Source organism: Polypterus senegalus, chromosome 10 (assembly GCF_016835505.1).
Source record: "Polypterus senegalus isolate Bchr_013 chromosome 10, ASM1683550v1, whole genome shotgun sequence".
NCBI classification, from domain to species: domain Eukaryota; kingdom Metazoa; phylum Chordata; class Cladistia; order Polypteriformes; family Polypteridae; genus Polypterus; species Polypterus senegalus.
Genome location: NC_053163.1, coordinates 24,811,451 through 24,837,600, shown reverse-complemented (window position 1 = coordinate 24,837,600; position 26,150 = coordinate 24,811,451). Strand labels below are relative to the sequence as shown.

General features: G+C 40.8%; 1 protein-coding gene across 2 annotated transcripts in view; it reads left to right on the top strand.

Annotated features, from left to right (window-relative positions):
* Nucleotides 1-26,150, top strand: part of LOC120536964 (voltage-dependent T-type calcium channel subunit alpha-1I-like) — an 808,892-nt gene that overhangs the window by 169,507 nt on the left and 613,235 nt on the right. For both annotated transcript variants that reach the window (XM_039765546.1, XM_039765545.1), the window contains exon 2: nt 1,931-2,184. In XM_039765546.1, coding sequence (XP_039621480.1) covers nt 1,952-2,184 — 233 coding nt within the window. In that variant the 5' untranslated portion in view covers nt 1,931-1,951. The remainder of the gene's footprint in view (nt 1-1,930; nt 2,185-26,150) is intronic.

Genomic DNA, 26,150 nt, shown 5'->3' with positions numbered 1-26,150 from the left:
TGAGTCTCCTTAGAAAGTCCAGTCTGCTCTGGTCTTTCTTGTGCAGCACCACTGTATTGTCAGACCAGTCCAGTTTGTTGTTCATATGAAGCCCCAGGTACTGGTAGCTCTGCACCACTTCCACATTCTCTACCTGAATGGTCACGGTTTCAGAATGCTCCTTGGCATGTTGGAAGTTCACCCCCAGCTGATATTGACTTGTAGGTTGTTGTCCCTGCACCATAACCACAACCTTCCTGTACTCTGACTTGTCTCCATTATTAATGCAGCCTGCGATGGACAAGTCATCCAAGAATTTCTGCAGATGGCATACTCTGGTACTGTGTTGAAGGTCTATTGTGTAGAGGGTGAAGAGGAAGGGTGACAGGACAGTCTGCTGAGGTGCTCCAGTAATACACACCACCATTTCTGATACATAGTCCCTGAGCCTCACAAACTGCAGAGTGTTGGTCAGATAGTCCATCATCCAGGAGACTGTGAAACATGCTTATGAAACAAAATAGTAGGCAGATTTGTTGAATGCAGTAACGTGCAGTGGCTCCAAAGAAGTCATGTTATTATGGTCAGGATAGAAACTGGCAGGTCAAACTCAAGGATTATCAGGAGATGGAAAAAAAAAATTTGGTAAAAAAAAATGGAAGATGGTCAAAAGCAAGGAAATCAAAAATTCTAAAGTCTAAACCTAAAAATGTCAGATGAAGTCTGTACTCAAAAAGTAAATAAATAAAGAAGGCCATTTCCTAAAGCTAATGTCACATTACATGACTTCAAGTCATTTGGTATGTCAGATTTGCCAAATCACAGACAGCAGTTGCTGATCTCGTTTCTGGACCATGTCAATTTAAATTACTGAAAATTGCTGGGCATGTAAAATTTAGTGACTGCTTGCTCTTTTTTGTGACAGCCTGATGGAGCTCATACTGTATGAAGGGCAATAGCTATGGCGTGTTGAGCTGCAGTGTCTGCTTTTTTATTCCCTTTTGTCTATTCTGTCGTGTTATGTAAAATATGAGACATCAGACAGACGAGCTTCTCTTGTTGATGTGAGGTCCAAAACACCTGTGCTCCTTATTCCTTGTCTCTGCATTCTATGCATTGTACTTCCCGATCAGCATTCATTGGTTGTCAGATGTCATGCACACCAATCCCGCTCCTACGACTGAAGACAAAAATCAAACCTGTTTGATTTTGTCAGTGCAAGCAACAGAGTAGCTGGAGTGAGTCACAGTGCCTATCACAGTGAATGACTGGTGTCTTGAGAGTGCATCACCAACTGCCTTCAATGCACTAAAATTTTGTAAATGAAGACTAAAAAAGAAAATCACAGGAAACGTCACATAAGGTAACATAGCCTTAACAAACCCTAGCGATACAGATCTGTTGTTCTTTGATTTTATCCAAAAGATAGGATGCCAATACTCCTATCTTTTATAATGGTGGAGTGAAAATGCCACAAGCCAAGTCCACGTAACATCATATGCCACATCAACATGACCAGCAAAAGCAATCATTACCATAAACAGTAAAGCCACAGCCATAAAGAAATACCACAAAATGGTTACGATTGCAATGAAAATCCTGTAATGGATCCAAAGTTATGTCAAAAATATAACATTTAAATTGACCAACAAGAAAAACGACAAAATATGGACAAAAAACTAGTGAAATGTTTCTAAATGGTTCTGAAATAAGGACTTTTCCTTCAACTGATTCTTATCCAGTAGCATCTGCTTCTCCAGCTTATTTTCCTTTGAATATGGGCTCTAGGATGTCACTGTGCTCTCTTCCCAACTATGTTTAAATGTCCTTTAATAAACTGTCAAAAGACAATCAATGGCAAGGTTATCTATTGTTTTGGCCTGAGCATGAATACGTCTTTGCATCATATGTTTTATTTTTTTTCAATGAAACTTCTTTTTTTCTTTTTCAGGCTCCCCACACTGATGGTGCCATGATGACAGACGAGGCCACCCGGATATTCCGGCAGCACACAGCAGGGGTGGGGCCTTGTGAGGATTCTGGCCCCGCCCAGACAGACGGTGAGGGGGAGGAGCCAGGCCCTGATGACCCCAGCACCTCCCAGGGTGTAGAAATCCCAAATCCTGAGCTGGCAGCTGTTGTATTTTTCTGCCTTAAGCAAACCACGTGTCCACGGAACTGGTGCATCCGAATGGTCTGTAACCCATATCCTTTCAAAGCCGGCCCCTTTGTGGTTTCTGCTAATCTTGTGGAAAATTGACTTTTTCTAGGTATGATTTGAACTGAAGTAATGGCCCGTAGTGTGTATTAGGCTGTTTAAACCCAGATTTGCTAAAATAGCTTGCCAGAGAAGTGTAATAAAAGAAATGTATATGCAATCTATCTATCTATCTATCTATCTATCTATCTATCTATCTATCTATCTATCTATCTATCTATCTATCTATCTATCAACTATATTAAAATTACTATCTATTTACTATTTATCTATTTTGCCAACTATACTAAAATCACTATTTCTATTTGATGTTACTTTTCTAGGAAAGAGCAGTCTTTCATTTCATTAATCCTTGTGAAATACACTGAGTGTTATTGTTCCAAAGTCATATCAGGAAAGCCCAATTGGTTCATTGATGGTAAATCCAAACCACTGATGCTTGAAGTTCAGCTGTCCATAAAACTATCTCCTAGTGGGTGTATTTCCAAATACAATAACGTATAAGCTAATATCAATATTGTCAGAATATGAAGGGATGGAACAACCAATAGGGTTTTGAACCATATAGTCGTTATTTTATTATTACTAAATTTCAGCATTATTTTGGTGATCTTATCAGGTTGTCATTTTGTGTTCTCACAGATGCCACTAATAAGTGGTATTCTATCAGAATCATGATCGTGCAGTTTATTGTGCTGTACCTCCTGTTTCTACCATGTGTTTTCAGTGTTGCGATTCATTATATCACCATTGTTTAAGATGGTGGCATATTATTCCTGATGTCTAAGCTTGTGGATACAAAAAGATTTACTGTTGATTGATGCTTTCTCACTGATTTTTTGAAGTTCATTTTGGCTTTTAGTATTTTCAGGTCCTCCATTTTTGACCCTATCTGTATTAGACTTTGTCTGCTCTTTTCATCTCTTGATTCATCTAAAAAATTAGCCACTGGATTTGCCTTGAGAGAATTGTGTAAAGGTGTTTTCACACGTAGTTCATTTGGTTCAGTTTTTTCAAACTCTGAACTCTGGTAGATATGAATGTGCCACTTGAACGTTGGTGTGGATCAGAAAATGGATAATGAATCATAACCCTTTAGAAATGGTGGTGTTTGTTGCAAAGCAAACCAGGTACTAAATCTTTACATGACAATGACTCTCCATGATGATTTTTCATGGTAACAGATCAGCCCAATAAAAGAAGTCAATGATATGGCCACGAGGTGTTTGTTACTTTTGGTTTGTGTGAAAGTTTGCTGTGTAAAACACAATCTTACTAATTGGCGACTGAAACAATGTAACTAATCACCTTCTGATTTGACCCAAAGCAGACAGACTATGAGTGTGAAAACACTTTAAGACACAAATGTCATGGTTCGAAGTGGCAGGACTTTTAGAGGTGATTGAAAGTGAATATCGGGGAATGTGTCTATAAATCTGTGAAAAGAAAAATGTAAAAGAATGCCACCAGAAGAAGCTATCATATTTTGTTTACAATTCGATAGGATCTACATACTGTATAAAGGAATAATAGTTTTTGTTTAACAAATATTCTGAGATATGAATCTCAATTAATGCCGCTGTACATCTATAGTAATTGCAGAGTGAAGACACACTAAGAGCCGAGAGCGGCAACATTTCGCATGTTGATTAACACACACAGGGAAGGATTTTGCTTTTCTATTATCTAGAATTAAAGGTGCTGAGGTATTATACAATCTGATAGAACCAACCAAAATGATGTTGGTGTAAACCTTGTGGTGAGATTAATTTAGAACACTAAATGATCTCATCCTCAATGTGTAAAAGTAAATGACAATAAAATACAGTATGACATTTGGTAAACCTATAATTCTCTAGGGCACCGTTTCCCAAACTGTGGGCTATGGTGGAACTGAAGGTGGGCTGCAGTCCACACCAGATGTGCTTAATTCAGAACAGCAGCATCACAGGTGGATTGCAACCCTAACTCAGATGAAACCCTATCCACCAGGCCAATGGTCGTGCTCAATTCACAGCAGCAGCATCGCAGATAGATCTCAGGCGATAACGGATGACCTCCCCAATCTCCGCTTTAACAATTGTACTGTGATCTCCATGCAGTAAAAGGGTTGACAATCATGCTTGATTAATGTACTGCTCTGACGATAAGAACACCACCCACCCCTTTGACAATCGTACTCGATTTACTGAGAGGTTCTTTAGCATCCAGGGGGCATGTGAAAAGGGGTTAAGAAACCCTGTTCTAGAGTACAATCAGAAGAAAGTTACAACTGTCAACTAAAAAGAAACTCAGGGATGAAATTGTTGACCTGTGAAATATTGCAGCATTTGAATTTAATTACATGAAACACTTGATATGGAGACTTAAATCACATGTAAATATGTTGAGAGTAGGCCTTTGTCAGCATGCCTATGTCGATTAAACACAGGAAGCTCTGCAGTCTTCTTTTACTTTACACGTCTGAAGATAAGTAAATAACTCAAGGTAAACAATCTATCTGGCTTTTATATACAGTAAGTAACATATAAATGTTTTTCATATAAAGACCATCACAAAACATAATCACAAACAGAATTTTGCTCGATACCTTGGCGAGCTCGGCATGCCCTGCTGTTTCGTTGAAGGACATGTGTGCGGAAGATTCACTGGCAGGATGATGCCCAACCATCTTTCGCCTTTACGCCTGGTGCAGCTGCGTTGTCCCTATGTGTGAGTGGATGTTTCTTGTGAGGAGGGCTTCTGTTCTCGTTCTCCGATGTAGAACCCTCATCCTTATCTGAGTTCACCTCTGTTACAGCATGTCTTTATTTGAAAACACCAGTGTCAGATCGGAGGAAGCGTGAGCGCGACTGAGAGAATAAAACTGAATAAAAAAAAATGCTAACCTGTACAAGTACCATAAATTTACACCAGCTGTTACAGACTCAAATCAAATGTATGGTTTTATTCTATAATAGTAACAATAAGACCAGCTCACTCTTTAAAACGGTAAATCTAGGAAGGACCTAGAATCGAACCCGCAACCTCTTGATTATGCACCAGCAGTTCTTACCGCTGCTCCACCCAAGTGGTCGTATCACCATTGTACCTTTACCCAATTTCTTTTTCTTTGGTTATATTCTTGAATAAAAACATACTTGCTTTGTTATAAGTGTACCTTTTGTGAAAGTGTTTATTTGATATTTGGACTTCAGTCTTGACACATTATACACTTCATGTCAAAATTTTGTCATTAGTACTATAACATGAGAAAATGTTCTGTTTTAGCTATGTGTTCCACATTTCTTGCCTCGCATTTCCTGTCATCCTACTCTTATGTAGATCGTTATTGGCGTGAAATGCATGTGTTCAAAATAATTATATATTATTTACCCTCTACAACTCCAGGCGCCTGACACCCAGATAAACAAGACTTGAGCTGGGAGAACGTTTTGTCCGAGTTGAGCAGTGGCGGTGGGGTGATGGGATAGCAGACTTCTTGCTGCTTGTGCTGACCGACTCATTTAAAAAATAAAAGACTCCAATGGAGAGGTGCGAAGGAATTTAAGGTGGCCTGAGATTACGTGTTTTTTCATAGGCTTCAGGGATTCTAGTGTTAAATGCTGCTGTCACCAGCCTGCCTGCTCATTCACACCACCGGTTCTGCCTTGGGGTCAGAGGTAACACCATTGATGATCACTTTCCCAAACTTCATTACTTAATGAAAGTCAAGGTTCCTCCAGTGGCCTGCTGGCACCCACACACCAAGGCCAATGGATTTTAGCAGTGGAGAGGTGCCTCCCTCTCCAGCCGGTGAAGAAGGTTGTAGATGTGATAAAGATATAAGGCACTGCTGGCCATGAAGTGAAGCAGTAAGCTGTGCTGCAAATTCAATTTTGTGTGAATAGTTCTAATTCTTTACATAATGGTCAGATTACACACTGTTAGTTTACAAACTATGTCTCAAAATCACTCATTCTAATTGACATCTACACCGACATTTTGACCTCAGCAGGCGGTTTCTTTGTCAGGTTGCTGCATGTTCAGCCCAGGCCATTCAAAAGTTTAATGTTGTCTCATGGTTTATCTTTAGCTTTATCTGAAAGTGGGATAAATAAAGTGATAGGTGAAGGTATTCATACAGTGTATGAAAATCTGAGGGTCAAAAAACAACAAAATGTAAATACAACAAATGGGTAACAAAACACAATAAAATGTGCAGGATCCTTTGTAAAAGAGAGACATAAATATTAAAAAAAAAACATGTGTGGCGGTCCGGGTTGGCTCAACACTCCCTTGTCACTGCCGAGAACCTCTTCAACCATTGATAGTCATGAACTGAGATGTAGATATCCAGCAAGGGGTACGTGCAAAAAGTGCAATGCAGTAAATACGTAAATAAGTAAATAATCCATAAAAGTGTAGTGTCCATGTAGAGTTTAAAATATCCTAGAAATTAAGGTTCTATTAAAACAAAGTTAAAATCACAGGTAGAAATCTGTTCCATAAAACACTCACGACCCCTGGTGCATCGTTCTAAAACCGATGACAGTTGAAATGTCCTTCCAGTAGGTGCAGTCAACAACAACAACATTTATTTATATAGCACATTTTCATACAAAAAGTACCTCAAAGTGCTTTACATAATGAAGAATAGAAAAATAAAAGACACAGTAAGAAAAGAAAATAAGTCAACATTAATTAACATAGAACAAGAGTAAGGTCGAATGGCCAGGGTGGACAGAAAAAAAACTCCAGACGGCTGGAGAAAAAAATAAAATCTGTAGAGATTCCAGACCATGAGACCGCCCAGTCCCCTCTGGAACATATATGAAACAGTCCTCTTTGGATTTAGGGTTCTCACGGAAGGACTTGATGATGATGGTCAGGTAGACTTCTGGCTTTTAATCCATCCATCATTGTTGGAGCATCATAATGCTTTGAGTAGGTGGTGGTTGCGCAGGCCGCCACCACAAAGAAACCGGAAAAAGAAACAGAAGAGAGAGTAGGGGTCAATTCTAAATACCTGGCTTGGGTCCCCATTGCCAGGCCTTTGGCATATGTGGGGTGCCACACTGAGCTGCACACACATCTCCTGCTACCAATCCTTCAATGTCTATGGGAGACAATGCCTAATGGGCTGTTTCTATTCCCCAACACCGCTCAATAGGAGTGCCCCTTCTTCAGCCCCAGGCTCATTCCCAACCACCAGCCTCCAGTCCGTCACATACTGGTATATCCCAATCCTACCATCTCTGTCACTCCAATCTCCAATTCCTTTCTTTTCATTCTTTCTCAGTTTCTCTGTCCCTCTTTCTTCTTTCTTTTTTATTCCTCTTTCCCTCAGTCATACAGCCTGATTGGGTGCAGATGACCCACTCTGAGGTGAGATTGAGGGACCTGACTGATCTCCTCGCATTTGCACCTGAGTGCACGATCAGCCAAGTACTGCAATCATCCATGGAGTGGCGACATCATGTGCTCATCTGCACCAATCCTGAACCTGCACGCTCCTGGAACGCAACTATTTACTTAAGAACCTGCACTGTGCTGCAGACCACTTATCACAAAATGTATACAATGTTATGTTTAATGGAAATAGAAAAAGGTCAAATTTACAAAATGCATGCATGAAGAATACAGTCATAAAGCAAAGAGTAAGAGCCAAGTGTCTTTCAATATAAAGAAGTCAGTTCAGATCAAAAGAGAAAGGGTTGTGAGTGAAAAGTGGCCCGTCTGAGGGAATGCCATTACATTTCAGTCATTACAGGAGACTTGCATCTCTAAAGGGGTTCAGAAAACTTTCAACTAAATGCAGTATGATCTCTCAACATGGGAAGCATGAGATACAGTATATGCCTCCAGTCCTTAAAGTGGAAACAAATTACTGGCGGCACTCTGTTTATAGCGATACACTAGCATTCAATCTCCACAGGTATGCTAGAAAATATTGGCCATTCTCTAAGCAGAGGAGCCGGTACTACATACCTGTGAGTTCTGGTCCACTGTATGAATCTTATGACATGCAAACTGTATAATATGTCAATCAAATGACAATGATGATTTTACAGATCCATAGGATATTTAAGAATTTGCTTCAAATTGGTTAAAAGTAAGGACCCTAGAATATAACAGTGTGGATATACCCTCAGGTAAACCTCATAGGTTTTAAAATGCAGTGAACCTGACTTTTAAAGGACAAAGCAGTAGAACTATAGCAAGATCGCAATGTTAATGTTAGAAGTTGTATCATAGGCCATGAAAGCAAAACTTTCATAAGCATGTAAAGCCCTTAATCACATCTTGTTAAAACAGAAGGCTCATAAAATCTGAATGTCCTACTGATTTTGGCCCAAGGATTATCCCACACTTTAAATACTTATAGTATGGCATGGTGAATCTCCAAGAGTGGCACTACAGGTCTTTAATGTTCAAAGCGTGCAGATACGACTCAATTTCCATTTACTTTAACAGGAATAAGGTTCTCATGGGGTACATTTCCACGCTTGAGATCTAATGGATCCAGACACCACAACTGGAGCTCTCTTGCTAAGTCTCTTAGCTACAGTTATAGTTGAGGCTGCAGAAAGGAAAGTGAGATTTGAAAATATGGCCTTTTGCTTGACAGGTCTGAGAGGAATACTAAGAGATTTTCTTCTTCTTTTTCTTTTGGCTGCTCCTTTTTAGGGGTTGCCACAGCAGATCATCTTCTTCCATATCTTCCTGTCCTCGTCATCTTGCTCTATCACACCCATCACCTGCATGTCCTCTCTCACCACATCCATAAACCTTCTCTTAGACTTTCCTCTTTTCCTCCTACCTTAGCATCCTTCTTCCAATATACTCAGCATCTCTCCTCTACACATGTCCAAACCAACGCAATCTCGCAATCTCTCCGACTTTGTCTCCCAACTGTCCAACTTGAACTGACCGATCGATATGTTGATTTTTTTTTTGTAAGGAACTAAAGCCTACTTTTAACCTGGAAAACCTTCCAAAAGTCATTAGAGACACTTCATTTGTATTGTTTCTTTTAAATCTTTCTAATATTTGTGAACTGACGTCTAATGAAAGGGTTTTGGGGTGACCGTATCCTTAAAAACACAGATACTTTAAGCAATTAATAAATTTGTATTCTGTGGTTGCCTGAGTAAAGGAAATAGCGACAACCCAGGAATACTTTGAGGTGCCTCCACCTTTACAGGCAGTGTCCAACAAAAACAATGCTCAATGGTATACGAAAACAACAAAAAGCCAATCGCCACATAGTGGAGTGGCTTCTAATTTATTCAGCTCTGCCGATGGGTCATCTGACTCGTAGCTCCTTTAGGTCAGGTCATCTCTGCCATAAAAGAGACCTCCTTCCGACATTCAACCTTTTGAAGCTCTCACTAGTGAGTTGGTTTCTCAGGACTCTGAAGGAAGAAAATGACAAAAAGGTTAGGTCTAAGCAGGTGTGGTATCACATATCGGGGAGGAGCTGGGATGGTGATCCTCAGACGCGCATGCATGACATGTCATTATAGACTTTAACATTCTTAAATTATCTTAATGTGCCAAAAAGCAAAAGCAAATAAAAGTAAGTGGGTGTGACAAATTGCCAATAATACAACATGGAACCCTCATAGATGATGTTGTCTGATGTTCCATGTGTTTGGGGTTCAGTCTCTTAAAATGCTGCATTGTCTTGGATACTGGGATGGTCTTTGTGTTCTTCCTGTCTCAATTCATTACTTTTACTTTAATCCTTCATTTGAACTAATTTTTAAAGTCTGTAAGTGCCAAGGTGAACACCCCTAGCCTCTCTCTGCCCAGTGTCATTTTGCATGCAAGAAGATAGCCAATGGTTCTGCAGTTTTACTGTATTGCATGTGGAAAGTCCAGAAAATGTCTAGTTTACCATTTAAGATTTTGACCTTTCTTCTTGCTAGACTGCCCTATTTTACAGTTCTGCTAGTTTAACTTTCTGTCTGGTGTCTCTACTAACATTTCCTCTTTCTATGGTTAAAACTTGCCACTTTTACAAAGATTAAAAGTTCAACTGCAAAATAAAATATAACAAAACAAAAGATTGTCTGTAATCCCTCTTAATACTTTAAAGCACAAGAATAATATCACATTATCCTACAATTAGTTATATAGAAAGTCAATATGTGTCATGCGCACAGTTATACAAAAAAAGGTACATTTATGATAACTAAAAGCAAAGGTGACCAATCAAAGTAGCAAATAAACAGGTTATTGTGAGGGCGTGAGGCCTCCAAAAGAAGCAGTCTAAGACCTTCATTAGCTTTCCCAGAAGAGGCTCACAGTAAGGGTGTACACAGACTTGCAATCTGTTCCATGCCCGAGCATGTTTGTCCGAATGTAACCCCTTTAAAGAACAACAATAAAGGTTTGGGTGGGATCCATCCCCGTATATTGTAGAGTTGCTGCAAGGGAAAATATGCATAATACTGCATCGAGTAATCATAAAAGACTGAGTCACAGAACTGAATTGCAAAGCAGAGTTGGTGAGTTTTTGTAGCTGAGGGGGAGGAAAAGGTGGGTCATCTGGAGGGAAAAGGTGGAAGTGAGGTCATTGGAGGGCGTGGTCTGAAGCGGATGTGGACTAGGTCTTACTTGTTTTTGCAAGGCGGGGGAAGAGGCATTAATGCACGTGAAAGTGCCGCACACTGGAGTTTCAACATTAACTAGACCCCCGATGTTTCTCAAAGAGTGTGACACCCTGCAAAATCTAATTTGTTTTTCTAGTATGATTGCTCCATGTCGGGCCAACCATATCGTGCATTGGCCTGCTTGAAAGAGGTGGGCCTGAGCATAGTTCAGTAGGATTCGGGAACTGTATGATCGCTAAATGTGCCCAAGCACGGAAAACAGACATGACATCAGAGATTTGTGTGCCCCACACATTTAATAAATCTGTAAGAGGGTAGAGCGTTACTCTGCCATACACGACTCCAAAACAACCACAAAATAAGGAAAATCATTTTGACATGCATGCCGTCACTCTATGTTCAGATCTTGTTTTGGCTTTACACAAAGTTGCATGGTCATGACGAAAGCGTGCCTAGGCCCAGAACATTGAGCAAGTGTGAGTGCAGGCCAGTGGGGGAGTAGGGAGGACGGGACAGTTGCGCTTGGGCACGATATGGGACAAATGGGCCTAATGTGAGTACATCCTTAGTCAGCCAACTGCAATTATCATGTGTAGGCTTCAGTCTAAGCAAACCCTACAAATGGGGAACTGACATTAGTGTTTAGAGAGGTATAGAGAGTTCCAAAAGATATCTCAATAATGCTTCACAAGGGAGAGATACCACCATAATCCAGCTTGTACAGACAGTTTGCACAAAGAATCTTTATAAAGGAAGATGTTTATTGAAATAATCAAAAATAGAGCAACAATGCACAAAAGAACAAAAGTAGGTCAAAAGGATGTGCCTACAAAGAAAATCCAAGGTAAATTACTCCCAATACACAATCCACGAGGCAAAATCCTGAAACAATCAAAGACATCACAAAAAGAATAAGTACTTCCAAGGAAATGGTAATATTGATGATGACAAACTGACAATTGACAATGGCAACACTGATAAACTTCAAAGAGCTTTCACTGGTTTTTTCTAAAGGACCTAAATACCCAAAGGGAGGATCCTGCAGCACAGAACACAGAATTAATAAAAAAGCATGAAAAATGATAAGTCTAACACAACCAAATAGCAATAAAACAGAAAATAAACACAAAGCAGTGCAAAAACTTTGGCTGTAATACAACATAGATAAAATGTTTAAAAATATGATGTTTTTGGGACTAACTAATCTATTTATTGTGGCCTTTCTTCATCCTTCCAGCTGAGTCCTTGTCCCAAATCAGCTCCTGGATGTAGGTTTGAAATGCCATTATATGTCATCTTCAGGTCACATCTAGTAACTCAGAGAATGATAGCAGAGTTCAGACGTGAACTTGCTATAGTGTAATAGAGATGCTAGAGATCCCCTTAGTGGTCCCTGCTGTCAATGAATAAATAATTCTACTTCAGGCCAGTTGCCTGCCTCTTGATTTAAAAAAAAAATGGAACCCAGTCTCTGCTCTACCAGTATGAGCGCCAGTGCCTGCACTCTTTTGACTTCACATACAGTAAGTTCTCTACCTATACTTTGAGGATGAGACTCCCATGCAATCTGTTTGTATTGTCTGTCCTGTAGAGTCCTGGGGAAACACTACATAATTCCACCCGAATCAATTCTATCCCCTATTTTCCAGGTGAACCTGGAAAGTAGAGGTGTACATTGGGTGGAATTCTTCTTTTTTTTAAATTTGAGAAGGAGATGAAGAATAAGGTGAAGATAAAGGAAGCCGGACAATCTTCGGTAGAGGGACGTCAAGGGTTAACCAGAATAGACTAACAGAACCAATTGCAAAAAATGAAAATCACCAACTTCAAACATTTATCAAGAATAATCTCTAACCAAAATGACATTTGTAAAGCAAACTCTGAATATATTCTTTTTTAAAATGAAGACCAGATGATGAAATAGTAGTCATTATACAGCATCATAGTTTGAAACCAGAAACTCATTTAGATCTGTAAATGTAGCCAAAACAAAAAAGTTGTAGTGAAAAGAATGAACTGTAATTTTCTTTGTACTTAAGCAAAATAACTACATTTAATTTTGGGGGGAATCCGCAATCTCGGATGACTGGGAAATCGATAAGTATAAAGATCAATGATTCACACTTCAATATCTCCAGGCAACATTGTGGCAATCAACCACAACCATTGACAAAATGTCGGCACCCATATTACACAACATGATAAATATACAGCAACCCTGAAAGCCAACCATTCATGTTTTCCAACAATATCATAAAAAATGAAGACAAAGCAATGTAATGCATTCATAACAGAATTTATTAAAAAGACTGGTTGCTGAAAAATACCACCATCTTAAATAGTGATAACGTGGCAAAGTCATTTATAGTGATGTTGACAATCATGTGGTTAGCAAAGCGCAATACTGATATGAAATTGTTTCATTATCCCATTTTTCGGAAACATTTGTTATTTTTCGTCTGAACCTGTTGCACCCATTTAAGGTTTTCATACACGGGTAATTTAAATTTGATGAGAGTTTGTGAGTTTAAGGTTCTCAATATTATATCGTTTCTGATGCCATTTTGTGATTCTCTGTGGTAAATGGAGTGGTGTCACTGTAATGTCATCAACATGCTGAGTTAAAAGGTTGCTGTGGGGATTCCTTTCTTATCCAAGATGACAGATAGACATGACCTCTTGTTAAGAATTTTCTGTTTTATAGTTTTCGTAGTTTTTCACTCTGCATTTCTGACTAAGATGCATGTTTTGGTTCTGCTTAGGTTACTTTAGTTTTGTTTTCGCAATGTTTTTTTCTTCTGGTCCAACTCCTTTTTAAAAACTGCTAGATCTCCAACTCTAGAAGAACATACATTTCTACAAGTCATAAAAAGCGAGCGTAAAATAGTGGCAACCGCAAAGAAAACCCAGTCATAAATGATGGTGATCCAACAACATCATCTTAGCAGTAAAAATGAATGACATTTCCCACAATTCCCCAGAACTGTGCTACATTGACATCATTAACACAACTATTTAAGGATTGCCTTTTTTAGTTCCAATTTATCCAAGATTAGATAAAAACCAGTGAATTATTCATTGATTAAAAGGCCTCTTTCTTTTTCACGTCTGACTACAATTTCAGTTGTGTCCATTATTACTTGACGAATGATAGAATTGCTTTCTGGTTTACGATCTTCACTCTCCAACTATGTTTTTTCTTCTGGTTCTTTTCAAAGATCCTTCTGTCTAGTTCAGGTGGTACACTTACTGGTCCTGCACACATTCATCCATTGCTTGCTAAGCTGTTCTCCTGCTCTGTGCCCTCATCTTGGAATAGCAAGATAATGTGCAACCACCTCAGGAAAACTGTTTAGTAAGCTGCTTTACCTTCCATGAAACAAAATACACTATTTGTAGGGTCCTGCTAGTCATAGAGCAACCATTTCCGTGGAACCACAGGCTAGCCAAATTTACCTTCTGATACCTGCTGCCAGCAACAAGATAAAGCTTTACTGAAATCCACCAGGAAGCCATTGATGTCTAAATTAACACAAATGAATAATTTGTCTTGCTGTTTTTTCAAAGGGTGTAGCTCATTATGTTCATTCTTACTGTTTTTTTAATAATTGGGTCTTCACAGGAAAAATGTCAGATTTTTTTTCCCCTGTAATCCAATCCAGCAGTTAAACAGTAGGATATTAACAGGAAGATGGCAGGTTCAACTCTGTGCACAAGCAATTACACACGGCATGCTCAAAGGCAGGTCTTTGCCTCGCTGTGTGCTCCCTTTTTTATCTAAGGAACTCCAATTTTGGGCAGAATTTAATCGAAAAAAGCAACTATGGGCTTCACAGCTATTATGTGGTAATACCCTGAACAAAAGACATGACATCCTCAAGTGCTGCAAATCAAGGGTAACCAGCTACTGAAGAGTAAAGGCTGAATTTTGTGACCACATCCTGAGCGAGGTCCATCACTCACAGCCTGGAAAGCAGGGGCTGTGTTATCCACACCAGCCACTTACCTGCTTCAAGGCATGAATCCACTACGTCACCATGAGACCTTGCCTGAGACCAACAGCTAAGAGGCTGAGAGATGGACGTCGTAGCTTAGCCACTGGCTTGTCTTGATACCCTGAAAAATCCTGGCCTGTTCCTGGCTCTTTGGCATTTAAAGTCCACCAAATGGTCCAATGTCAGCTCAGGAGACTCATGAAGACGGCTATAGGCTTATTGTTTTCAATAAATTGAACAGGTTTGTTTATATAAGCTCCTTCTGCTGTCATGTGAAAAAGTAAGTACACCCCATGACATTTTTTATTCATAGACATTTCAAAATTTGAACATCATTTAAACCAAGGATCCCCAACTCGGGTCCTGGACGGCCGCAGTGGCTGCAGGTTTTCATTCTAATCCTTTTCTTAATTAGTGACCTGTCTTTGCTGCTGATGTCATTCTTTTGAATTCATTTTAATTGACTTGCTCTTGAAAACTCAGAGCTCTTAATTGTTTCTTTTTCCTTAATTATCAGCTGTGGCGGACTGCTGGGGTCCTTCGGCACAGAAGGACCGGGGTAGAGAGTTTATACCGGATACTGTCTCCCCAAGTCCTTCTGTGCCAAAGGTGTCCCGGCTGGATAAGGGCCCCGGAGGTCTGCCACACAGCCAAGCAATAATGAGATACAAAATGAGCCAAAACATGACCAGCAAACTGTGTCCATCACACAATAGCTGAAAATAAAGAAAGATGAAGGTCTCCAGAATGTTGACCTGCTCAGGTCCACAAAACATTTTAACAGCACTCTTAGAAAAGAGAAGATCAACTATTTAAGAAATGTCTGCAGTTGCAGAATGAGAGCAGCAACAAGCCATGGAATTAAAGAACAAGTTTAATGAACAGCAAGAATCGGCCCCTAATTTAGCAAATGGATGAAGTTTGAGGCCCTGACTTAGGTAGTCTTCTGTTGGCTCCCTCACCTCACATTTCATTTCTGTTTGGGTGCTGTTTAAGGAATGAAATGAAGCAATTCAGAGGAATGATGAAGAAAATCAAGGGAACAAATCTTAAACAAAACTAGTCAATTAAAATGAACAGAAAAGGAGTTAATTAGCCACAAAAACTGGGTTAGAAGGAAAACCTGCAGCCACTGTGGCCCTCCAGGACCGGAGTTGGAGACCAATGGTTTAAGCAATATCTTTAGATAACAGTGAAAAAGTTGTCCTGCTCCGGTACTAAGAACTAGTATTGCCCCCTCAAGTAGGCCCTTCCTTTAACTGTCTAACAGTCAGCTAGGAGGACATTTTTCTATCTTCCTTGTAGACCTCTTTCATCTGTGTGATATTCCGAGGGGTCTCTTGCTTGCACAACCTATTTCAAACCCCTCTGTAGCATCTCGTTTGGCTTCGACTTGGCCATTTCAGATCCCTCCATTCCTTTTTTTTCTGACATTACTAGGTGGATTTACTGGTATGTTTAGAGTCATTGTGATAATGTAAAGTCCACATCTGGTTGAGCTTCAATTTTCTGACAGATGGTCTCTTGTTTTCCCCAAGTACCCTATGGCACAATGATGTAGTCAAAGAGGATTCTCTGATGGTGAGCTACCTAGGCCTTGATACTGCAAATAAACGTGTGGTATAGCGGGTCTGCGGCGCTAAATGAATGGCCAGTTTTTTAAATAAATAATCACTGCACTTGTAACTTAAGGAGGGGGTGTGGTACTGTGGCCAGAGCGGTTCCCAGGCTTAATACAGGCATGAACGTTTCCGCACTGGATCACCCGTGTCCGTAATTGATGCCAGGAGCTGCTAATCACCACACCTGTGCCACATCCCCATTATAAGTAGGAGGAGCGCGAGTGCGGAAGGGAGAAAAAAGAATAAAAAGAACTGAAGTTAGTGGAGAGAAGAGGAAGGAAGGAAGAAAAACAAAAAACGGTGTGGGAGTGAGTGAGCAAGCTTACTGGAATGTAGGCAGCTGGGAGAAGAGCCCCTCAGCAGGAGTGCATGGCCTACACTCGGTGGGGCCAGCAGGAAGTGGTGGCTCTAACTGAGCGATCTCAGGAGCTGGAGTGTCACAGAAGGTGGTTGGCTCGCTGCAGAAGGCAGCGGGAGTCAGGGAGGCTTGGGAGAGTGAGCCCCAGGATGAGTGCCCTGGTCACTGGGGAACCCGAATCTCGGTCTGGTGGGAGCTTAACGTAGCTGGGGATGGGAGGCTACCAGAACAGGTGAATGTCAGCTGCAGCTGCAGGTAGGGAGACTCCTCTGTTACAAAGCCCATTGGGATAAGCAGGGGAGCAGGCAGTTAAATGAAGAAGGCACCGGGTGTTTAAAAAGCAACTTCTTCCAGCCTGTTGTTTTTAAACCTCATTTTAAAAGATTTATTTATTTTGAATTTTTAACCTCCACTGGTCATTTTTATCGATTATTTATTTATTGAACCATGGAGCACTGCACTGTGGACACTGCTTTGATTTGTTTAGTTTTTGTTTTTAATAAAAACACTTTTGCACTTTGCACCATCCCCTTGCTTCCAGAGTGATTTGTCCCCATCTGCCAGTTCATCTGGTTACATTACCAATGGTGTTGAGTCCAAGAGACTCCTGAAGAGAGAAGAGGGAGCATGAAGCTGGACCCACACTGTCATAAAGCTCCACCCCATAACATTTCCAGTTGGTAACAACTTCTTCTAGTCCAAAGCTGTACTAGGTTTTCGCAAAACATGTCTTCTGGTACTGTGGCCAAATAAGTCTGCCTTTGCCTTGTCAATCCAGACCACTGAAGTCCTGGTCATTGTCTAGGTGTTCATGGGCAAACTGTCGTCTTGCTCTGATGCTCTTTATGGACAGCAAAGGTATCCTTTTGGTAAACCTGCAGATCTGATTTGCGTAACCCCTTTCTAATGGTAAACTCACCCACTTTGTCATGAACAGTAGCAAGAGCTGACTGTAGGTCGCAAGATGAAATTCTAGGATGTGTGGAGGTTTCTTTTAGCATCTTGCATTCTGCCATCAGGCTGAATTTGTTTGGGTGACCATTTCTGGATGAGTTGGCAGTTGTTTGAAACTTTCTCCACTTGTAGATGATCTTCTGCACAGTGGAATGGTTGTGTTCCAATTGTTTGAAGAACTTTTGAAATCTCATCTAGGCATCTGTAACCTTCTTTCTGAAGGCCTCGGAGAGCTCTTTTGATCTAGGGATGGTGATAATGAAAACTTCAACAACAAAGAGCAAACCGAATTAAATGAATGAGCTTTAAAAAAGACGGTCTCTGCCAATATCCTCTCCACGTGGTACACTGTATCTAATCATCTCGTGCACCGAATTCTAATTTGAGGTCTTTTGAGGTGGTAATAAATTTAGCAACATACTTGCGTTTTTCCACATGTAAAAGTTGCCTCCAAGTTAAAAATTAACAACAAAACGTAGATACGGCTTCACGTTTGTCATAGCACCTTTATCAACTGGAACTGCTTGAATGAAGATCAAATCTTGACATGTCCACATCTGTTAAAAATGAAAAAAGCATTTCATGGGGTGCACTTACTTTTTCACATAACTGTGTTAGAAGAGTTGGAAGAGATTAGAGATTTCTAATAAGAGAACCTGATGGAGATTCATGTTTTGATATGTAATAAATCGAGTCAGACATTGGCTGAGAAGTTCACAGGTCAATCAAAAAAGACCTTTTGCACCCATACAACACCCTTCTAGCTGATCCTCCTTAACCCTTTCGGCCCTGGATTTTCTATTTTTAGGGGAAAAATTATTTTGTGAGATATTCTACCTTTGGGGAATCTAGGAAGCTTAAAAATGAAAAAAACAACAAAAAAAATATTTTTATACAATAGCTGCCAAATACTTCAAAACTACTTTTTTTACTTCCGTGTTTTGCAGACTGTATGCCAGTCTCTCCAGTCTGCACTAATAGCAGCATGCCTGGTTCTAATGGCTGTGCCTGTGCTTTACAAAAACGACTGCATATATATAGATATGTACTAGTAATAGGATGTCAGAACTGAAAGGGTTAATCAAAACATTTGTCACCAAAAGCATTTTCTGAACACTCTTACCAGATTTTGAGCTCCTCGGCGGCCCTCTGGGTGTCTTCATGTCAACATGAAGAGCATACCTGCACATTCTAAATGTTTGTACTTAATATGTGGTTCAAAACCTTATTACTAACCGTTTTTTTAGTGATAAACATCTGAGCTACTTTTATTCAAGTGCGTAAAAAAAATAATTTATGCCAAAGTAAATAAACATATGAAAAACCTCTTTGTTTAAATGAATTTTTAATGCCGTACCACTGCTTTGTTGTCTTCCTGGGATTTGGAAGGAAACAGCAGCTGTCAGAACAGATTTAGCCCAGAGTGAGCCAATAGCAGCAGCCGACAGTATCTCACAAATGTAATGTTGTCTGAGTGCTGGAAACTGTAGCTATTATCACAAAATATGACTGCCTGTACTGCCAACAGACGTGATGTGTCTTTCTAAAGCACTGCACGCTAAAATGCATAAAACCAAGAAACTCCAGTGTCATTCATGGCAGGAACTTGATTGAATATAATAATCATTTTGTAAACCTTTTGTTGGTCCCTTAGGGAGTCTACAGTTTATTTATGTGTATTGCATAAAGCAAGCATGTGCACAATGATTCAACTCTACCAAGATAGGACAGCTGGCTTCACTCTGCTAGGGATAAATGTTGTCCCAGCCACTAACTCTATAAAATGTGTACATCCCAGCTTCTGCTTTGGTTATCTTGGGATACTGTAATTTCCATCTCCTAGATTAGGAAGCTGTCTGATACTAAGGCCCTGCATAAAAACACAGGCATTAGTCTCCTTTCTCGACTTTTATCCACACTACCCCTGAAAACTGAGACTTTTGAAAATACTGGATTGGTGTTTTAATGTGATTTGACTGTGTTCATTACATTGCCCTTCCCTGATTGGATCCTGCCGTTTACAACATCTCATTCCCTGATTGGTTGCCCTTCATGGGAGCGTATCGTATTCCAACATAATGGACATACATTATGAGTCGCTTATTGCTATGCACCTAAATTGCGTTCTGTGCAGTATGAATTCTGCATATATGTTGTTATGGTTTTACGATAAATCCCATGGTCAGTGGCATTACCGTTGTGGTGAAAAATTCTGAACATTAGAACACTCTAGACGAGAACAGGCCATTCAGCCCAACAAAGCTAGCCAGTCCTATCCAAGAAAACATCAAGTCGAGTTTTGAAAGTCCCTAACGTCTTACTGTCTACCACACTACTTGGTAGCTTATTGCAAGTGTCTATTGTTCTTTGTGTAAAGAAAAACTTCCTAATGTTTGTGCGAAATTTACCCTTAACAAGTTTCCAACTGTGTCTCCTTGTTCTTGATGAACTCATTTTAAAATACAAGTCTCGATCCACTGAAATAATTCCATTCATAATTTTAAACACTTCAATCAGGTCTCCTCTTAATCTTCTTTTGCTTAAACTGTAAAGGCTCAGCTCTTTTAATCTTTCCTCATAATTCAACCCCTGTAGCCCTGGAATCAGCCTAGTCGCTCTTCTCTGGACCTTTTCTTGTGCTGCTATGTCCTTTTTGTAGCCTGGAGACCAAAACTGCACACAGTACTCAAGATGAGGCCTCACCAGTGCATTTTAAAGTTTGAGCCTAACCTCCTTGGACTTGTACTCCACAGATCGTGCTATATAACCTAACATTCTGTTAGCCTTCTTAATGGCTTCTGAACACTGTTGGGAAGTTGATAACTTAGAGTCCCCCATAAAAAGCACATTGCAAATTACACAGTTGACAGACTCTTATCAATGTTTAATTCTTGATCCACTCATTTAAGAGCAGCAGAATGAACAACGAGACGCTTATCAAAGTGGACAGATGTAGAATGCAGCCGAGCTCACAAGCATACAGGACAGAGACACGAAAATGTAGACAGAGACAGATGCACGGGATTCATTTCATTACTTTTCTCCATTGAGTTAGTTTTACAAATATTGTTTAGTACAAGATGCCCTCTGATTGCTGTGGACATCTTGTCCCCTCACGAACCAACATAGGGTCATGGTTAGGGTGTCGTTTTAACAATCGCTGTGATTTTATTTAAAGACATGACTACCGTCACCAGTTTTGAAAAGTGTTACTTTAGGTGTAACCAGCACATTAACTTGACACGAGGGCCAATCACTGCAATTCCTTTTCCATGCTGTGGTTCAGAATTCTGCACACGCAGATACTTTTGAAAGTACATGAAGCATATGATTATCTGATTTTTACACGGTTTTGAATTTTTCACTGCACCATCCCTTCAAGGAGCCTTCCACCAATACGCACGTGCCCAGTGCAGGTGAATGTAATTTCTTATGCGTCTTTGGTCATTTTAGTGCGGACGGAGATGCTTTTATAAACGATGTGAAAATGCTAGTGTGAACAGAGATCATTTTTGTTTAAAATCGCCATTTTAAATTGAAAATGTTTTAGTGTGAACATGGCCTAAGCTCACCTGTTAGGTGTAAGTGTTTCTTAGTGTTGAATGGCACCCTGAGATGTGGTGATTCTGCATATCACTGAGATGAACTCTGAACTTCTGTGAGTTTATAGTAAAATAGGTGGGTCCATAAAATTAATGAACAACAGTAATATGTTTGGTAGGCCGAGAGGAAAGTTGGCCTCTTGTGATTGTTACACATGCACAAGTCACAGAAACAAAGCCATTCAATCCGCATGATAATAATAATTCTTTAAATTTAAATAGCACCCTTCTCACTTTTGAAAGTGCTTTACATAATGAGTGGACCAATGCACCGATGTGCATCCACCTGGATGATGCGATGGCAGCCATTTTTGTGCCAGTACGCTAATCTAAATGTTAGCTGCTAGGTGGTGAACGGGTGAGAGATAGTTAGCCAGTTAGAGACACGAGATGATTAGGCTTCCACAATGATTAGGCCGTGGTAGTCAGTTTAGCATGGACATTGGGATACCCCCTACTGTTTATGATGGATGCCCAGGGATTACTTATGACCACAGAGATTCAGGACCTCAGTTTTACATCTCATCAGAAGGATACCACCATTTTTTTCCACACAGTGTCCCTGTCACTGCACTGGGGCATTGGCATCCACACTCAGACCACAGGGTAAGAGCCCCCTGTTGGCCTGACCAATGCCTCTTCCAGCAGTAACCCATGCTTCTCCTAGATGGTCTCTCATTCAAGTACTGGCCGGGCCCGAACATGCTTAGCTTCAGATGGATGACCTCTTCTGAAGTGCATGTGATATGGCTGCTGGTGAGAAAGGGAAGCAATTCAGAAGGTACCAAATTTTGGGGGAGGTTGGAATTGTGATAAGGGGCCTCATGTATAAATGGTGCATACAAACAAAAATCAAAGAAGCAATCACAAAACAAAAACCAGCTACAATAAAACAGTAAAGCCGAGAACACAACTTACACTTCACAATAGTTAATGACAGTCTAATGGAACCTCCTCCTCAACGTCCATGTAAAGGCTGAGGGCAGTCCAAAGTTGTTGTCACACACGTGCTCATGGGAGGCAGTCATTGAGTTTAAACTAAGGGTTAAAATGCCAGGTCAGGGGCTGACGAAGTGCACTAATGTCTTTTCTCCCTTCTCTGTAGATCCCCAGAAGTAAAGACCACTTAAGCCCCAACCATCCAAGTACTGGCCAGGCTTGAACATGCTTAGCTAACACGTAGTACCTTTTTAAGTTCATGTCCATCAATGCAGATGGTGTCATCTGTCTGCATTTCACACTCTGCGTATTCCGTTTTCTTGAGGTTCAGTTGTAGGCCATTTTCTTCAAGTTGGATCTTCCATTGCTATAAACGGTCCTCATGAGCCCCTTGAGATTCTTCTTTAAGAACAATGTTGCCGGGAGTGTCCACGGGTGTGGTGCTTGTAGGTTCACCACAGCTGCATCCATACACAAGTTGATTAGTGTCGGCGAGAATGTGTGAGTATCATTAAACTTGTTAAATTCAATAAATGTTCATTTCATGTTTCTCCAAACTTCCTTCATGATACACTCATTCTGAGATTATATTATATTACACTTTTTCAGGAATAAACCTTTGGAAAACATGTATAGTCCGCTGTTCTTATATCCAGTAATTGCTCAGCCAGCTATACTGTACTCGTACATTCTTCTACTTCACCAAACAGAAAGTGTGTGGCTTCATTACACAAGTCTATGAGAAAATGGTTGAGGGCTCCACGATTTTACCCCATTCACACTGAGGAAGCCATCTGTGTGCCTGCTGGTGACAAATCTTCTATCATAAACAATCAGCGCCAGACCATGGAAAGGTTTTGTGGAGGCAGGGTGGGTCTTTGAAACTGTGGAGACTTGACTGTTTCCCATCAGCCTTTTGAAGATAGGAAGTGGATTGTGATGGAAGTGCTGAGACCAGGGGAAAGGGAAGAAGCTTCATTGTGAAATAATTGACCTTTTTCTGGTGAAACTCCTTAACATCTTGCCAGTAAGTAATCTGCTCAGGTGCTGGCTGATACTTTTTGGTATTACATGAGCTCAGTGCCGACAAAGCAGCTTAACTCTTCAGATATCTGACTTTTCTCTTCAGTGTGCTTTTGCTGTTGTGAGATGTGGAGCTGCTGAAAGTCATCTGCAGCCTGGATTATAGCTGTGAACTCTCAAATGCATGATTAGACTACAACTGTTATACTAATTACTGCCTAACAGCCAGAATCCACCCTCCTCCCTCTGCTCAGCACACGTATCACAGCATAATCAGTAATCGCTGAATTAATTTGCACAGCAATCACTTGTTTCAGTGCTTACTGAAACAGACACGATGAAGGTTAACCCACTCCTGAGTGACGTGCAAATCATGACAGCCCGTTGGCCTTTCTCTTCACTTCATTCTAAGCTCTGTGGCTGTAAAACTTGTCCCTTCCGCATGGGCCCAGCCTGTTGGGAGTGAGGCATGTCACGTCTCTGGCTGTACTTAGCCAGATCTATCACTTTGATTTGTCCTGACTTCCACACGCCTCCGACCAGCCTTTTCACTCTGTAAGCTCCTCAGATCTCCATCAAGCTGTCTACGGCTGTTACGATTCAGACTTTAGTGTGCTCTGGCAGACACTTGGCTAAGGAGCTAAAGGGCAGCCTGCAGGGGGTAACTTTCTTAAATGGCCACTGCACAACAAAATCATCAGTGTTAAACTAATCCTTTAAGACTGTGTGTATGTGTGCACATGTGTGGCCGCTTCATTCGCCAATACCCCCAGCCTGCGCTATGTGCCAGCCACTTCACATCTCTACCACTCGCGTTGTGAAGAGGAGGGATAAACGCACCCCAAGAAGACACGGTCGGTCCTCCGAAACCCTTTTTTTTTACCTTCTCTTTGATTGATCAGCTGCTGGCTTGCTGCTGCCGTGCTGCATGATCTTCATCTCGCGTGGCGCTTCAAACATTTAAAAGCCTGTACAGCAGTTATCCTACTCTTTTATTTACGGCCCGTAAAATCTCTTGGCACAAAGTCTCGTCTTGCGGGACTTGAGTTCTTGATATTTTTTAGTTTATAATTTAAAAACGGAATAAGAATATGAAAATCTATCATCACATTATAGGTCAATAAATTTTGAAAAGAATGATACCAAACATACACTCACCTAAAGGATTATTAGGAACACCATACTAATACGGTATTTGACCCCCTTTCGCCTTCAGAACTGCCTTAATTCTACGTGGCATTGATTCAACAAGGTGCTGAAAGCATTCTTTAGAAATGTTGGCCCATATTGATAGGATAGCATCTTGCAGTTGATGGAGATTTGTGGGATGCACATCCAGGGCACGAAGCTCCCGTTCCACCACATCCCAAAGATGCTCTATTGGGTTGAGATCTGGTGACCGTGGGGGCCATTTTAGTACAGTGAACTCATTGTCATGTTCAAGAAACCAATTTGAAATGATTCGAGCTTTGTGACATGGTGCATTATCCTGCTGGATGTAGCCATCAGAGGATGGGTACTTGGTGGTCATGAAGGGATGGACATGGTCAGAAACAATGCTCAGGTAGCCCGTGGCATTTAATCGATGCCCAATTGGCACTAAGGGGCCTAACGTGTGCCAAGAAAACATCCCCCACACCATTACACCACCACCACCAGCCTGCACAATGGTAACAAGGCATGATGGATCCATGTTCTCATTCTGTTTACGCCAAATTCTGATTCTACCATTTGAATGTCTCAACAGAAATCGAGACTCATCAGACCAGGCAACATTTTTCGAGTTTTCAACTGTCCAATTTTGGTGAGCTCGTGCAAATTGTAGCCTCTTTTTCCTATTTGTAGTGGAGATGAGTGGTACCCGGTGGGGTCTTCTGCTGTTGTAGCCCATCCGCCTCAAGGTTGTGCGTGTTGTGGCTTCACAAATGCTTTGCTGCATACCTCGGTTGTAACGAGTGGTTATTTCAGTCAAAGTTGCTCTTCTATCAGCTTGAATCAGTTTGCCCATTCTCCTCTGACCTCTAGCATCAACAAGGCATTTTCGCCCACAGGACTGCCGCATACTGGATGTTTTTCCCTTTTCACCCCATTCTTTGTAAACCCTAGAAATGGTTGTGCGTGAAAATCCTAAACTGAGCAGATTGTGAAATACTCAGACCGGCCCGTCTGGCACCAACAACCATGCCACGCTCAAAATTGCTGAAATCACCTTTCTTTCCCATTCTGACATTCAGTTTGGAGTTCAGGAGATAAAAATAAGACTGATTTAAAGCGTGACAAAAAAGTCACATAAAATTGTTGCACTTTTAGGCTTAGGATTTTATATATATACTAGGGGGCTTTGCCCCCTACTCGCTTCGCTCACCCACCCCCTAACCAACTCACCCCCCGGGGGATGCACTTCACGCTCGCCACTTCCTGTCTCTGCCACTCGCGTTGTGAAGTGGGGGTGCTGAACACACACTAAGGAGACGCAGATGGAGCTGCGCGTCGATCATTTAAAAGGCTGTACAGAGGCTACTGCTACCGAGCTGCGTGATCTGCCTGTCACGCTGCACGCCGATTATTTAAAAGGCTGTACAGCAGCTGTCCTTTGGTCTCACTCCTTGTCTCGTGGGACATTAAAGTGTCTCCGAGAAATTGTTTGTAAGTCGGGCGTGACATGCAAGTCTCGCAGGACTTCAAAGTGTCTCTCCGAGATGATCACATCTCAACCCAAGATTTTTTTATATAATAGATAATAGATATATATTTTAGAGTAGATATATATGTAAAATTCTAAGCCTAAAAGTGTGCATAGCGTGTAGCGCAGGCAAGTGGGGGTTGGTGAGTGCAGCAAGTATATATATATATATATATA